Consider the following 17068-nt stretch of genomic DNA (forward strand, 5'->3'; position numbering starts at 1 on the left):
TTTTTTATAAACAAAATAATTGAAAAAAAAAAAAAAAAAAAATTCTAATAGAAATGAATAGTAATCTCTTTAAGTTGTTGAAATATATTTTTTTTTTTTCTAATTATAAGTTTTTGTTAAGATTATTTAAAGAAAAACATAACGTAAAAAAAAAAGTAAAAAAAAAATTATTTTTAATTACTTGTACATTATTGCGAAAAGTAGAAAGAAAAAAAAAAAAAAGAAAATCATCCAGTTATTTAATATTTTTGTTTTTTATTTTCTTTATATTCGTAAAATATTTTTCATTTAATAATAACGACTTAAGTGGATCAAAATAATTTAAAAAAAACATAATAAAAAAAATATTTTCGTGAAACTTATAAAAATTATATTTATAAATTGTAAAAAAAAAAAAAAAAAAAAAAAATTGTATGAATTGTAAGAAAAAAAAAATGACCGTTAAATTGAGCTAAATTTTCTTTTTTTATTTTATAATAATTTAACAAAGAAAAAAGAAAAAAAAAATTGATTTGAAAAATACGTTTTTTTTTTTTTTTTTTTAAACTAACAATGCGTTTAATTGTGGAAAAAAAAAAAAAAAAAATGCGGGCATTTGTTTAAGATGACTATTACTTTTAATTGAAAATATCCAAAATTTAATATTTAAAAAAAAAAACCATAATAACTATTCATTTTATTTATTAATAATAATTTTTTTTAATTTTTTTTTTTAAATTAATATTTGTGCCATGCAATAGAACATAATTGGCATGCAATTATTCCAGAGAAAAAAAGTAAAAAAATAATTGTATATTTTATCAGCTTAATTGGAATGATAATTAAGCAATTTGTTCCTAATTAATTTCTCTGGAATGTCATTATTCACGTCATTGAATATAATCAAAAACAAAAAGATAATTCATAATTTATTCGGCCTGATAAATCCATGAGTTCTTCATATCGTTGATAATTTAATTTTGCTGTAAACCATATTTAAACATAAGCAGTATTTTTATTTTCTTTTTCTTTTTTTTATTGTACTATATTTTATTTTATTATTTTCAATTAATATTGGTTCATCGAAAGACATAAAATACATGATAAACATAAAAATAATCTATTAAATAATAAGCCTGTGTTTTTATTAAATAAATGACAAAAAAAAAAAATAATTCAACAATTGATACATAAAAATATAAAATATTTATTAAACTAAATAAATTGCTTTTTTTTTTTTTTTTCCATTAATTATTGAAAAATTAATAACAAAAAGGCTGTAATTTTTTCAAAATTACTTTTTTTTATTTCTCAATGTTTTTTATAAATTAATTTTCACAAAATAATATATACAATTAAAGGGCGTATGTCCTAAATATTTAAATAAATAAGACTTATGTCCAAAAAAAATTGGCCTTTTTGTTATTGTCAATTTTTCTTTAATTAAAAAATCGAAATAATCATCTCAATCCATGAAACTTGAGCCTTTCTGTGATTACGAAATAAAAAAATTATTAAAATAAACAAATTGGAGATACGCTGTTTTTATTTTAAATATTTTTGATAGTTTGGCTCTTTTTTTTTTCAACAAGACAACGAATATTGTTATGATAATTTAAAAATTTTATTTACCAAAAAGATTCATTGGATAATGTCAAATAAATTCGTGTAAAAAATTTTATCTATTTTTTTTTTTTCTTCAGTGGGTTGTATGCTTACAGATGACGTTATGATAAAATTAGTATGACATGGGTCTCGTCTACCTTGGGGGTCAAAAGAGAATAAATTTAAAAGAAGAAAAAAAAACAAAAAAAAACAACTTTTATCTTGATTTGTCATAAGCGATATCTGGTATTTTATAAAATCGAATAAAAAAAAAAACAGTATATTTAATAAATATGATTTATTGAGTATAAAAAATAATTATTTATAACAAAAAAAAAATTAATTAACTTATTGGTGATTAAATACTTAAAATATCCTGAGTTTTTTACATGCAAAAACAAGAAGAAGAAAAATACTTTGAGTAAATGAGTTAATATTAAATAATAAATTATAAATAAATGAAAATAAAATTAATAATTTAATGATACATAATGAATAATTAATTTTTAAGTTCTTCTTCAACAGTTGTTAATCTTTTTTCAAGTATAACAATCATGTCTTTAATTGAATCAACTTGTTCACTTAATTTTTCAAGAATAGCTGTTCTTGTTTGACTGGTATTTGTTGATTCATTTAGCTTTATTGTTGATACTGTTTCAATATTAACATATCCTTGTTCTCTTTTTTCAGAATTTCTTGTATTTATTACCTCAATTTGACAAGTAGGTAATTCTTTTATTTTTTCACATTGATCTGTTAATATTTCATCGTCATTTTGCAGCTCCTCGTTGTCACTTAAATCCTCAAAATCTGGTGAATACTGATAGATAAAAAAATACAATTTACAATTTTATACAATACGAGTGATCAATAGTTTTTTTTTTTTTATCCATAAATTATTATTCTCTAAAAATAACGAGCTATTATTACGAAATAAAATCGAAATTATCATCTATTTTTTGTTCGATTAAATTTAAATTTAATTTCAGCTTGTAATAATAATTACTTGAGGATTATTTTTAATTATTGATCACTCGTAAATATAAATTTATTTTTAAATTTAAAAATAAATTAATACACTATTTATTTACCTCAAGTTTATCATTAATATCTTGTTGATTGTCTTGTTTATTTTCTTCATCTTGATTATTTTCATTATTTGTATCTTGTGATGATTTATTTGATTTATTTTTAACAGAAGGTGAATATAAATTACGTTGTTTAACATCTTTAACAATATCATCATTATCAAAATTTGTTTTCCAAATAAGTAGCTGTTGATCATAACCACCAGATGCAAAAAATTCACCAGTTGGTGAAAATGTAACAGCAGTTACTGCACCACAATGTCCTTTCAGTGTATAAATTGGTCTTCCTTCAAGTAAATCCAAAACCTAGGAGGAAAAAAATAACATCAACAAATCAGCACAAATAAATTTAAATCAATTTAAAATTTGATAATATTTTTTTCATATTAAATACCTTCATTGATCCATCATCAGATGCAGTCAACATAAAATTACCATTTGGATGAAATTTTGCTTTATTAACTGGACCAGTATGTGCATGATAATGTTGATTCATCAGTCCACTTCTTAAATCATATATTTTAACAGAACCACCAGTATTTGCTGTACCAATTGCAGCACCAGTTGGATGAAACTCAACATCAATTGCTGGATCTACAAATACAGTTGATAAATATTCAAATTGAACAACAAAAATAAACGAATTTAATCAAAGAACAAGATGTACCTTTTAATTCATGAAATGTTTTGATACATTTACCACTAGAAATTTCCCATAGCTTGATAGTTTTATCATCACTGCATGATACAATGAGTCTACCATCTGGTGAAAATTTTGCACTACGTACCCAATGTGTATGACCAACAAAAGATGCTAAAAATCTTCGTAAACATACTTTCCATAGTTTAACAATTTTATCATCTGATGCTGTGATTAACTGTGAAAATTAATTGATTAATCATTCAATAAAATAATAAGACAATAATTGTAAAATAATTGTCAATTACCTTTTCGCCATCTGGACTAAATTGTACTGATCTAACTGTTGAACTGTGAGCTTGAAAATCAAGTGATTCACCTTTTAATGTTGGTACCCAAATTCTTACTGTTCTATCTTTTGATGCTGTTGCAACAACTTCACCAGATGGTGCATATGCAACATCATAAACAGCTTCTTTATGTCCAATAAAACGATTTGCTCTCATTGTTTTATTAAAATTACAAACCATAAATGTATTATCTAAACTACTTGTTGCAACTTTTAAATTATCTGGATGAAATGTTATGTTTGTTATTGTTTTTTTATGTCCTTTGAAATGTCTTTCAACTGTTGGATCATAATTTTTTAATGACAACGACATTGTGTCATTAGCAAAATTCTGTAATTGTTTATTAATATTTGTTATTATTATTGAAAATATATCCCGCCAATTTTTCACAAGGATTTTTCATTAACCTCGAATTTTTTTGTTTAATAAAAATTGTTTTTATATTTGTTTATAAAATAGAGTAATGATTTTTTTATTTTTTATTTTTAATTAATAATTATTATTATTTACGTACCATTGTTAATAAATAATTAATTGAATTAATAAATTTTCGGTTTTTTTTTGCGGTGATTTACCGGTCTTTTCTTTTTTTTTTTTATAGACAATTTAATTAATTATTTATTGATTTAATAATTATTCAGTGATTATTTTCTTTTTGGGAAAATATCGAAATAATGATCTCGGTTAATCACAAAAGAAATTTTGGAGCAGATGAATGAATTTTTTTTTTTGACAGTTATTTTACAAATTTGTTGAATCAAAAAAAAAAAAAAAAAAAAAAACATTTGATCCAATGAGAATCATGTGTTTGCCAACCTTGTAAAACAAAAAAAAAAAAAAAGAGCAAGAATTTTAGGTTTCACATACTGGGTGATTTTAGCAATTAACAATTTGTTTTTTGCTATTTGTTAAACAAGTGAATTCAAGTGTCAAAATAATTATTGGTAATTATCATAATTTTTGGTAAGTGTTAAAAATATATTAATACATTTCAAAGAAATATAAAACAAAAAAAATATAAACAATTTGTACTTTATTTGTTATTTATAATTTAAAATAATCAGCCAACGCCGTTTGCAAAATTTTCCACCTATTTTCTATGATAATACTATTATTAATTAATTAATAATAATAGTAATTTTTAAATTATAAATAAATTGTTTAAAAGTTTAATAAAAAATCAAGTTAATTGAAAAATTAAGTCCAAAAATAAAATAATCAACAACCTAACCTCAATTATTATTATATTATTTTTATAATTTAATTTTTCAGATAATGCCAGTGGCATATGAAGCTAAAAGCAGCTGGGCTGATGATGGTGATGAGGAAACCTTACCATCACCAACAGAGGTTTATGAAAATGGTTTCAAAATATTAACTGAACATAAATTCAATGATGATAATAAAAAAATCAAAGTTGTCCGTACATATAAAGTTGAAAAGCGAGTTGTATCAAAAACAATAGCTATGCGTAAAAATTGGCCAAAATTTGGTGATTCAGCCAAGGACAGACCAGGACCAAATCCAGCAACAACAATTATTGCTGAAGATGTTTACATGCAATTTATATCAAGCAAAGAAGAAGACAATAAAATTGAAGATGAAGGTGGCTTAGATAAATTGAAAAATATTGATAAAGCAATTGTTAAATGTCGTAATTGTAATGGTGATCATTGGACCTCAAAATGTCCATACAAAGATACAGTACTTGCTGGTGGTAAAGTGCCAGATGATAAAAAACCACCAAGTGGACCTGGTGGTGTATCAGCAACAACAACAACTGATAGTGATGGTAAAGTACAAGGTGGTAAATATGTACCACCAAGTTTACGTGATGGTGGTAGTAAACGTGGTGATTCAATGTCAATGCAACGACGTGATGATACAACAGCCATTCGTATATCAAATCTATCAGAAAGCACCATTGAAACTGACTTGGAAGAACTTGTTAAACCATTTGGCCATATCCAAAAACTTTACCTTGCCAAGGATCGTTCAACCGACAGATGCAAAGGTTTTGCATATGTACATTTCAAATCACGTTCTGATGCCAGCCGAGCAATTGCTCATCTTAATGGCTATGGATATGATCATTTAATTTTAAGTGTTGACTGGTCAAAGCCTCCGACACAACAAAGCTAAATATGTAATTTCCTTTTTTTTTTTTTTTTTTTATTCAACTGATTAAAAAAACTGGCAACAATATAACATGTACCAGTTTCAAAAAAAGAAAAAAAATTTCTACTTATATTACTTGATTGTTATGAAATAATTATGTACTATAATGCATTTTTAATAACTTAATAAATTAATTGATAAATAAATAATAAACACTTGTTTTTTTTTTTTTTTTTTTGCTGGTAAATTATTTTATTTAAATGTTGTTGTTGTTTTTTTTTTTTTATTCTCGTGAATAATTCAAAGAACAAAGTGAACAATTTTATTAATTTTTTTGAGCTTTGTAATAGGCTATGCAGCAGACTAAATAATATGTTTGTTAATAATTATTAATTTACATTATGTCGAAATAATAATAAAACTGGTAAATGTTTAAATTCATAAGAATATTCGATAGTATTGTTGATAAATATAAACCAACTAATAATTAATTGAATACAATTTTAAAAAATTTAAATACAATCATACAATTTTATTGTTATTATTTATTAACAAAATAACTATATTTCTTTTTTTTTGTATTCAATCAATTATTATCAAGCTCATTCTATTTTTTTTTTTATAATGAAAATTTTTACTTGCTAAATTGACATTTTATTGACCCAATATTTTTTTTTTTCTATTTTAATCAATTATAAAAATAAAAAAAAAAAAAAAAAACTGTATTATGATACTGTACGATTGTTTGAAATCTCTAGAAAAAATATATAAATTATATAAAATCAACCTGATAAGTGATTGAAGACAATAAATAACAACTGGATAAAAATAAATTGCGATTGCAAGTAAATTCTGATATCAAAATATTATTTTTTATTTAATTATTATTACAATATTAATATTAAACTACATAAATTAACATTAACATTAAATTGAAATTTAACTTCTTTTAATACTCTGTTAATAAACATCATGTTAATGAAAAAAATTAAATAAAAATAATAATTTTTATTCATACAGTCAGAAAAACAATGTTGTGTGATTTTCTTATTATTGAAAAACTACGATCACAATCTTTAAATGAAACATATATATCTAATTCTTTTTCACGATATTTTGATAACTTAGATATTTCTTCAACAACATAATAAGTTACCTTTGTATTATCAATATATAAAGTGTCTAAATTTGGTAAATTTTCAAGAAGTTTAATCACTGATATATTAGTGATTTTAATGCAATTTGATAAACGCAAAGATCGCAAGTTTTCATTAAATAAATATTGAATTGATTTACCAGTGATAAACTCCAATTTTTCAACTTTTGATCCCCATGAATTAACATTGAACCGCTCTAACTGTTTCAAATTATTAAGCGCAATAATACCATTATCTGTTATATTTGTACCATCTACAGATAAAGTTATTATTTTCTGAGCATTATTACAAATATAAATGAAAAATTCATCTGTAACATAATCATCATTAGTAATATATAAATCCCTGAGATTCTTGAATAACCCAATTGGATAAATATAATCAAACGTGTTCAGCAAGTCACACTCTAATGATAATCTCTCCAAATTTTTTATTTCACCTATCGACTGAAATAATGGTTGAACAATTCGAAAACCTATTATATTTAACGACTTCAAAGCGATTAATCGAGGAAATACCTGAAAAATAAATAAATAATTTATAAAAATACAAAATAAAAATTTTTTTTGTGTAATATATATTAAAAATTTAAACTTACCGAAGCCAGTGAATATGGTAAGCACAAATGAATTTTTTCTGAATTATATTGAACTTCAAAATGTTCCAAGGTTTCACCAGCTTGTTCCAATGACTTGACCAAAGTCTCTGGAAGAGTTGAATCTTCACATTTCCAAACAATCGTCAGCGATTTAAGATGAGACATATTAGAAAAAAAATTTTCAAAATCTTCACTTTTTATTTCTTTAAGAACCAAATCAAGTGACTCAAGATTTGGACAATCAATTTTAATAGATTGCATTATTCGAGAATAAGCATATTCTCCAACATCTAGGTGAGTTAAATTGTGACCAGCTAAATTCACAAAATTTATAAAATAATGCTCTCTTATTTCGAGCTCTCCAGTATCAAGTTGTGATTCTTTAAAAATGAATTTTCTAAAGACAGAGTCTACGACATTGTTACTCCAATCTTTACATACTGAAAAAAAATAAATTAATAAATTTAGTTTTCTGTTGTATGGTTGATACGAATTTTTTTTTTTTTTTTTTCTTGTCAAAAATATTTTATACTTTTCTCTAATGTTGGAAATTTATCAAATGCTGCATCGATTGACTTTATACGTGCATCACGTTGCTTTTTTAAATAGTCCTCACTGAATTTATTAGGACGCTGACCAACTTCAGGTGGATATATGAAAAAACATCTTGATAAAACATCTTGATCATGTTGAAGATGCAACTAAAAATAAAATGTTTATTTCGTTATTATTATATTTAATGTTATTCGTAAAAGATCTTTATTGATCAGCTAAATATATATTAATATTTTGGTGTACTTACTTTTTGTAAGCTGGCAATTTTTTCGTTTAACCATGTAACAATGTTTTTTTTCTCCATCTTCATCTTGAAAAAAAAAAAAAAAAAAACAAAAAAAACCGTTAATTATTATAACCTCAAAAACAAAATATTGAAAATTTGATAAATTGATTGAATTTAATTATACGTAATTATACCTATGCACCAGCTTGTTCAACAAAATTTCTGTTATGTACAGAAATAAATTTATATCATGTAAATGTAAGTTATAATGACCACTTGCAACCACGTTCAGCGAGATTTTTATTGTATTAAATATATGTAGACTTATTATCTCTTGTCTTGCTTATATTATTGGACATTGTTGGACATTAAGCAAGCTAGTAGGGATGCCATCAGAGGATTGTAACCATTGTCAAAAATAATTTTTATATGCCATCGATATATTATTTAGAGAGGGTATAAGGGTATAAGTAACTGGTTAAAAAAACTGGCAACAATATAATATGTACCAGTTTCAAAAAAATTTATACTTACATTACTTAATTGTTGTGAAATAATTATGTACTATATAATGCATTTTTAATAACTTAATGAATTAATTTATAAATAAATAATAAACATTTGTTTTTTTTTTTTTTGTTATTATCATGAATAATTCAAAGAACCAAGTGAACAATTTTATTAATTTTTTTGAGCTTTATAATAGGCTATGTGGCAGACTAAATAATATGTTTGTTAATAATTATTAATTAACATTATGTCAAAGTAATAATAAATCTGGTAAATGTATAAATTCATAAGAATATTCGAGAGTATTGTTGATAAATATAAACTAATTAATAATTAATTAAATACAATTTTAAAAAATTTAAATACGATCCTACAATTTTATTGTTATTATTTATTAACAAAATAACTATATTTCTTTTTTTTTTGTATTTAATTAATTATTATCAAGCTCATTCTATTTTTTTTTTTCCAACCTGAATCAACCTGATAAGTGATAACTATTCCAGTTTTATACTAAAAAAAAAAAATATTTAAAACAAGTAATATTGTTTGAAGGTGCATACTAATTGGTTAATATGTAAAAAAAAATTTTAAAATGATATTTCAAAATTTTTTATTCTTTTATTATTATTTTTTTTTAATTATTTTTAAGACAATAAATAACAACTGGATAAAAATAAATTTCGATTGCAAGTAAATATTGATATCAAAACATTATTTTTTATTTAATTATTATTACAATATTAATATTAAACTATATAAATTAACATTAAATTAAAATTTAACTTCTTTTAATACTTTGTTAATAATGTTAATGGAAAAAATTAAATAAGAATAATAATTTATAAGTATAATTTATCCCGAAAAACAATGTTGTGTGATGTTTTTATTATTGGGAACCGACCCTCACGATCTTCAAATGAAACATATATCTTTAATTCCTTTTCACGATATTTTGATGATTTAGATATTTCTTCAACAACATCATAAGTTACCTTTGTATTTTGAACATACAAAGTGTCTAAATTTGGTAAATTTTCAAGAAGTTTAATCACTGATATATTAGTGATTTTAATGCAATTTGATAACCACAAAGATCGCAAGTTTTTATTAAATAAACATTGAATTGATTCATTAGTGATAAACTTCATTTTTTTAACTGTTGATCCCCATAAATTAATATTGAACTGCTCTAACTGTTCCAAATTATTAAGCGCAATAATACCATCATCTGTTATATTTGTACCACCTATAGTTAAATAAATAATTTTCTGAGCATTATTACAAAGATAAACCAAAAATTCATTTGTAATATAATCATAATTAGTAATAGATAAACTCGTGAGATTCTTGAATAACCCAATTGGATAAACATATTCAAACGTGTTTAGAAAGTCACACTCTAATGATAGTTTCTCCAAATTTTTCATTTCCCCTATCGACTGAAATAATGGCTGAACAATTTGAAAACCTTCTATACATAACGATTCCAAAGCGATTAATCGAGGAAATACCTGAAAAATAAATAAATAATTTTTTTTTGTGAAATATATATTAAAAATTCAAACTTACCGAAGCCAGTGAATATGGTAAGCACAAATGAATTTCGTCTGAATAACTTTGAACCTCAAAATATTCCAAGGTTCCACCAACTTGTTCCAATGACTTGACCAAAGTCTCTGGAAGAGTAGAATCTTCACAATCCCATTTAATCACCAGCGATTTAAGATAAGACATATTAGAAAAAAAATTTTCGAAATCTTCACTTTTTACTTCGTAAAAAGCCAAACAAAGTGACTTAAGATTTTGACAATCAGTTTTTATACATTGCATTATTCCAGAAGAAGCATACTCTTCAGAAAGATCTATGTGTCTTAAATTGCGACCGGCTAAATTTGCAAAATTCATAAAATAATTTTCTCTTATATTAAATTCTTCAGTGTCAAGTGATGGTTCCTCAAAAACGAATGTTGTGAAGCAAGAGTCTATGACATTGTTACTCCAATCTTTACATACTGAAAAAAAATAAATTAACAAATTTAGTTATATCTGTTGTACTTATGGTTGATACGAATTTTTTTTTTTTTTTTTTTTGTCAAGAATATTTCATACCTTTCTCTAATGTTGGAAATTTTTCAAATGCTGCATCAATTGACTTTATACGCTTTATACGTGCATCACGTTGCCTTTGTAAATCTCCCTCACTGAGTGTATCCGGATCAACATCATCTTGCACATGCGACTGAAAATAAAATGTTTATTATTTTTTCATGTCAAATAAAGGGGTATTTTTTAAAAGTAAAAAACAAGGAAATAATAGATGAAGAAAATGAAAAGTTATGTGAGGAGATGATGATGATGTAAAAAATAGAGAAAAAACAAAAATCACATCAAACAACCAAAAATTAATGTTATTTTAAACTTATTTGTGAAAAGTCTTTAACGGTCAGCTAAATATATATTAATATTTTGGTGTACTTACTTCTTGTAAGCTGGCAATTTTTTTGTTTAACCATTCAACAATGTTTTTTTCCTCCATCTTGATCTTGAAAAAAAAAAAAACAAAAACAAAAAAAACCGATAAACTATTATAACCTCAAAAACAAAATATTGAAAATTTAATGTAAAATACTTGGTAAATTGATTGAATTTAATTATAAGTAATTATACCTATGCACCAGCTTATTCAACAAAATTTCTGTTGTGTACAATGATAAATTTATATCATGAAAATGTAACTTTTAACTACTTGCAACCACGTGCAACCACGTTCAGCTGCGTTCAGCGAGATATTATTATTGTATTTGATATTATGCATACGCATACCATGCATACACACATTGAGTGGAGGGGAGGGGTGCAATCGTTGTTAAAAATAATTCATAATTTTTATATGCCATCGATATTATTTAGAGGGGGTATAAGTAACTGGTTTAAAAAACTGGCAACAATATAATATGTACCAGTTTCAAAAAAAAAAAAAAAATTTATACTTATATTACTTAATTGTTATGAAATAATTATGTACTATAATGCATTTTTAATAACTTAATAAATTAATTAATTAATAAATAAAAAATACTTGTTTTTTTTTTTTTGCTGGTAAATTATTTTATTTAAATGTTGTTGTTTTTTTTTTTGTTATTCTCGTGAATAATTCAAAGAACAAAGTGAACAATTTTATTAATTTTTTTGAGCTTTATAATAGGCTATGTAGCAGACTAAATAATATGTTTGTTAATAATTATTAATTTACATTATGTCGAAATAATAATAAAACTGGTAAATGTATAAATTCATAAGAATATTCGATAATATTGTTGATAAATATAAACTAATTAATAATTAATTAAATACAATTTTAAAAAATTTAAATACAATCATACAATTTTATTGTTATTATTTATTAACAAAATAACTATATTTCTTTTTTTTTGTATTCAATTAATTATTATCAAGCTCATTCTATTTTTTTTTCTTTTTTCCTTTTTTTTATAATAAAAATTTTTACTTGCTAAAATGACATTTCATATTTTATTAATCAATTTTGTTTTTTTGATTAAAAAATATTTATATTGTTACTAGCTGTGTTATTAATTAAAAAAAAAAAAAAAGAAAATGACTCAAATAATAAAATCATCTAGGTAATTTTAACGACAGTATTTTTTTTTTTTTCTAATTTTCTATCTATTTTTTGTTTTTGTTTATCTAATCTGCTATAACCACGTGTTAGCTTGATGTAAATTAAATTAAATGTTCAATCTTCAAATATATCCCAAGTGAATGATAAAAAAAAGAAAGAGAAAATTTAATTATAATTATTTTTCATTATCAAATATTTTATTTTCTCTTTTTTATATTATCAATTAAAATAAAATTATCAATTTTTTTTATTATTATTTTTTCTTTTTCATCTAAATCTTTGTCGATCAGCTGTTGTTGCCCTGTGAAAATTGCCTTCTGTCACAATAATACTTTGCGTAATGATATACATATTTCCATTTATTTTTATTAAAAAAAAAAAAAAACATTTCACCAAATTCGCTTGATCTTTTTTTTATTTTTTAAATTACAATTGAAACAGCACATGTTACCCACATGCTCTTTAATATCCCCCTTTTTTTTCAACTATTTTCAGCCTTATTATTTACCATCTCAATATTCAAAATAAAAAAAAAAACAATTAATTTTAAACAAAATAATAATCAATGACTTGTTTTGGGAAAAAAAAATGAAAAAAAAAAAAATGTCACCAGTTACATTCTAAAATTAAATGGGTGAAATAAAATAAAAAATTTAATACTTTTGTTTTTTTTTTTTTAATAATATAAAAGAATTTTTTTCTCGTTTTTTTTTTTTTTTTTCTTCTGTATGAAAGTCATTTTTAATGATGAACAGAAGATGGTTATATTTTTTTTTTAAAATAACAATTAAGACTTGCGTGAGTTTGTGGTGTTTTTCGAAATTTATTTTCCTTTTTTTTTTGTAATTCATTACCCTTGTTTATTGTTGATGTTGTTGTTGCTGTTGTTGTTGTTTAATTAAATAAATAAACTCACTATTGTTGAGCTTGTGGTTTACTACGTGGAACATAACCACCACCAGCTGTATTACCACCCCGATTACCACCTCGTTGTCCTCGATATTGTCCACCACGAGTACCACGATCCATGTTGTTACTACGTTCACCACCAGTACCTCTTGGTGCACCACGTGAACCACCACCACGTTCACGTTTAAAACCTCCATTATAACCACCATCATTATTGTTGTAATTTCTTTGTTGATAACCACCACTACCACCACTGCTTCCACCATTTTGATAATTACTATTTTCATTACGATAGTACGAACCACCTGATAAACATAACAAACATATTAATGATAAATAAATCATTGTTATATCATTAAATAATAAAAATGTGTAGAAATTAAATTTACCTTGTCCATTACGACCATTTTGTTGATAACTACCACCTCTGTTGCCTCCTCTTCCACCATAACCATTTGTGTTGTTACCACGTCGTCCACCACGTCCTCTATAACCACCAGTATGTTGTACACCCCATCCTTGATAACCACCAGATGTTTGTAAATCAATATTAACCCATTCATCAATTTCATTTGAATCACCCATTTGTGACCAATCATTTGACTCAGTTGTTCTTTCAGTTTCATTAACATTTGTTACTTGCTCATCTTGACGACTTTCAGCTTGTTCCTGCTAATTAATTTTTAAAACACAACGATTAATCTATTATTAATAATATGTAATTATATAAAATAATAATTTAATTAATTGTCTTCACATTGGAAATCGTGGAAGGCGATATTTGCCCTGACACGAGCCTAGTTCATTATATGAACACTTTTAATGTAAAATTTACTAATGAAAAATAATACGTTTAAAAAATTCAACAATCAAAAAAATAGATAAACAATTTAAATTTACCTCTGTTGTTTGTGGTTGAACTTGTTGTTGTTGTTCATAACCAGATTGTTGTGGACTTAATTGTAAATCATTTTGTTGATGTGATGGTGGCATTGGTATTGGTGGTGGAGGATTTGGATTAGCAAAACCAGGTATATGTGGTGTTATTTCTTGTGTTGGTAATGGATGAGTAAATATCATTTGTGATGGTGATACTCTAAGTGGTACATTAGAATAACCTTGATTAATATATGTTTGTGTTTGTATTGCTAATGCTTCAGCTGTTGGTGGAATGTGAACTGATTGTTGATTACTTAAATCAGATGAATCAAGTTCTGATTCTTGAAGGAAAAAAAAATTTGGTGTACCACCAATAGCATCATTAATAATACGTGGTGGTTGTGTCTGATGTTGTGGTGGTTCAGGGAGGTAGTAAGTAACTTCAATTGTATTTGTATTTTGTTGTTGAATAACCGGAATGATAGCAGCTACTGGTGTTTCTGTATCAGCTACTACTGGTGCTACAAAATTTGTATTTGGAATCATTGTTTCTTGTGATGGAATGTTATTTACTTCGCCAGTTTGTTGTTCCAAATATTCTTGTTCTTGTGCTAACTGACTATTGAACTCAGTCGTTCTTTTGTCAATCTGTATAATTAAATATTAAAATTAATCATCAATATGTACCTATACCTCTATATATTTATGAAATATAATCAACTAACCTCTTCTTCTTGAGCTTCAGGAGTTTCACTCACACGTTCTCTATCCAAATATTCAGATTTATTAATATCTTGAATAATTGTTCTAATTTTAGCATATGTTGAACCAACAACATCACGTTGTTTACCATCAACTAATGCAACATAATGTTCAGCTGTTTTTTGTACACGTTGTAAAAATGTTGATTCAACAGAACCAGGTAATCTTTCTAGTGTAAGTTCTTTGTACATATCATCCAATAATTTAAAATCTTCTTCAGTCATTAAATTTGCTCCATTAGTACCCTCTAAAAAATTTTTACGTAATCTTTCACCAGACATGTTCATCAGAGTATCTTGAATAATCAAAACTTCTCGTACCTAAATTAATACAAAACAAATGCTATTATTAATTCATTTGCATGATTAATTAATATGTGTATTAATTTAAAAAAAAAACAATGTATTCACAGTGGAAATCGTAAAAGATACACCATCTTTGACGAGGCAATAGTGAATCCCTCAGTTAATTTATGAATCCATGACACTTTGATGTATCATGAGCAACAAAGTATTGTCAAGATTCAATTATTATTTTTACTTTTAATTAATAATCAATTATGTTATTAATATTCACCTTTGAAATGTCATGTTGTATCCTCTCTGCTGCCTCTTTCCTTGCAAGTTTCTTTTGCAATTTAGCAGCATCATTTGCAATACCAACAATTTGCTTGTACAAATCTCTTGTGATTTCAAGGGTTTGCAGTACCTCGTCATACTTGGCAACTGCTATTTTTTGATCACGATCAAGCTCCTTTCCAGTCTTTTGAATGTCTCTATAGGATTCCAACTTGCCCTGTTTTTTTTTAACAATAAAAAAATAATTAATTACACCATTTAAAGATAAACAAATTGATTATTCAATTGGTCGTTTTAAATAATCAACACATCAACATAAATTATGATAAAACAAAATTGTTTAATTTTTTTTTTCAACTGATAAATAATGACCTTGCTTTCTAGGAATAAAAAAAAAAAAAAATGAAAGGCGAATCACAAGACTTAATTCACTTGCATTTAAAAAAATTAACAAATAATTATTTATTAATTATAAATAAACCACTTTAACAACAAATTAATTATCAAATAATATTCAACAATTAATTCTCGAATATTCTAGAGAATATTAAATAAAAAAAAAAAAAAAAATGATGGAACACACAAAGGATTGAAAGCATTCCCGGTAAAAAATTAATTTAAAAAAATTAAAAAATTTTGACAGATTATTGTATACACAATTGTTAATAAATATTATTAAAATTTAATTTTTTAATTACTCTATTTTATGATAAAAAATTTAATGTTAAAAAAAAAAAAAAAAAACGGAGAAGCGCCATGACACGATTGCCTCGAGTTTCATCAACGCGACGCCTGATCGATGAACGATCCTCGTGTCACCATGTAAAAAAATGCAAATAAAAAAATTAAAATTCAACAATAATTACAAATTAATATGAATACTGTTGATGATAAATAAAACAAATGAGTATTAAAAAATAATAATTAATAATTGTGTTAATATGATGATCGAGCACATGGCGTTGATAAAAATTGCAAGAAAAAAAAAAAATGTAATATGGCGGACATGAGCAGTTAGTCGGCGAATTGACAGATACAAATAACACGATTTTTTTATGGAGATAAAAAATAAAAATAAATAAAAGCCGGTTAATAATATTTGTAGATAAATAATGATATTTGATTAATTACCTTACGCTTTTCCAAATTACGAATTTTGTGTTCGATAACAATAATGGCTTGGCGTATTGGATCGTTGGCCTCCGTAGAGGCCTGTTTTTCTAGTTTAGGGTTGGCAGAAGGCATCCTTCACACGGGCAACAAACGCGAACTGGAATGGAAGAGAGCAGCGGTGAATTGATGATGATGATGATGGCCGCCACCAAAGTGGTCATGAATTATGTGAAACATACCAAGATGATTGGACTCGATGTAGATTTTTTCTCTCCTCTCGGTCAATTGTTGCGCCATGTTTTATAACTCTGTTGGTAAAAAATAAAACCTTTTAAAATATTTCGTGTGTACGTGCTAC

General features: G+C 24.7%; 5 protein-coding genes across 6 annotated transcripts; 1 reads left to right on the forward strand and 4 right to left on the reverse strand.

Moving 5' to 3' along the window:
* Positions 1-1867: 1867 nt before the first annotated feature.
* On the reverse strand, positions 1868-4488 carry LOC122859177 (POC1 centriolar protein homolog A-like). Of its 2 annotated transcripts, XM_044162590.1 has the most exons (6): positions 4177-4488; positions 3621-3992; positions 3340-3550; positions 3067-3266; positions 2676-2978; positions 1868-2404 (listed from the first exon to the last, which is right to left on the reverse strand). In XM_044162590.1, the coding sequence occupies exons 1-6, from the start codon at positions 4177-4179 to the stop codon at positions 2084-2086; spliced, it is 1410 nt and encodes a 469-aa protein (XP_044018525.1). In that variant the 5' UTR covers positions 4180-4488; the 3' UTR covers positions 1868-2083. The 2 variants fall into 2 exon arrangements, with proteins under 2 accessions (XP_044018525.1, XP_044018524.1); XM_044162589.1 differs by lacking the exon at positions 4177-4488 and having other exon boundaries at positions 1942-2404; positions 3621-4053.
* A 24-nt stretch (positions 4489-4512) lies between these two features.
* LOC122859192 (eukaryotic translation initiation factor 3 subunit G-like) lies at positions 4513-5998 on the forward strand. The gene is made up of 2 exons (XM_044162609.1): positions 4513-4625; positions 4935-5998. Exon 2 carries the CDS (start codon positions 4938-4940, stop codon positions 5802-5804), a length of 867 nt encoding a protein of 288 aa, XP_044018544.1. The 5' UTR covers positions 4513-4625; positions 4935-4937; the 3' UTR covers positions 5805-5998.
* A 794-nt stretch (positions 5999-6792) lies between these two features.
* On the reverse strand, positions 6793-8716 carry LOC122859727. The gene is made up of 5 exons (XM_044163410.1): positions 8511-8716; positions 8338-8400; positions 8068-8236; positions 7536-7975; positions 6793-7212 (listed from the first exon to the last, which is right to left on the reverse strand). Exons 2-5 carry the CDS (start codon positions 8398-8400, stop codon positions 6793-6795), a joined length of 1092 nt encoding a protein of 363 aa, XP_044019345.1. The 5' UTR covers positions 8511-8716.
* A 925-nt stretch (positions 8717-9641) lies between these two features.
* On the reverse strand, positions 9642-11611 carry LOC122859182. The gene is made up of 5 exons (XM_044162596.1): positions 11497-11611; positions 11309-11371; positions 10939-11068; positions 10399-10841; positions 9642-10340 (listed from the first exon to the last, which is right to left on the reverse strand). Exons 2-5 carry the CDS (start codon positions 11363-11365, stop codon positions 9669-9671), a joined length of 1302 nt encoding a protein of 433 aa, XP_044018531.1. The 5' UTR covers positions 11366-11371; positions 11497-11611; the 3' UTR covers positions 9642-9668.
* Positions 11612-12760: 1149 nt separating this feature from the next.
* Positions 12761-16918, reverse strand: LOC122859165 (caprin homolog). The gene is made up of 6 exons (XM_044162567.1): positions 16729-16918; positions 15596-15814; positions 14983-15339; positions 14279-14905; positions 13768-14050; positions 12761-13683 (listed from the first exon to the last, which is right to left on the reverse strand). The coding sequence occupies exons 1-6, from the start codon at positions 16840-16842 to the stop codon at positions 13385-13387; spliced, it is 1899 nt and encodes a 632-aa protein (XP_044018502.1). The 5' UTR covers positions 16843-16918; the 3' UTR covers positions 12761-13384.
* Between the last annotated feature and the right edge of the window lie 150 nt (positions 16919-17068).

The sequence above is a fragment of the Aphidius gifuensis genome, linkage group LG6, assembly GCF_014905175.1.
Source record: "Aphidius gifuensis isolate YNYX2018 linkage group LG6, ASM1490517v1, whole genome shotgun sequence".
Classification (NCBI taxonomy): domain Eukaryota; kingdom Metazoa; phylum Arthropoda; class Insecta; order Hymenoptera; family Braconidae; genus Aphidius; species Aphidius gifuensis.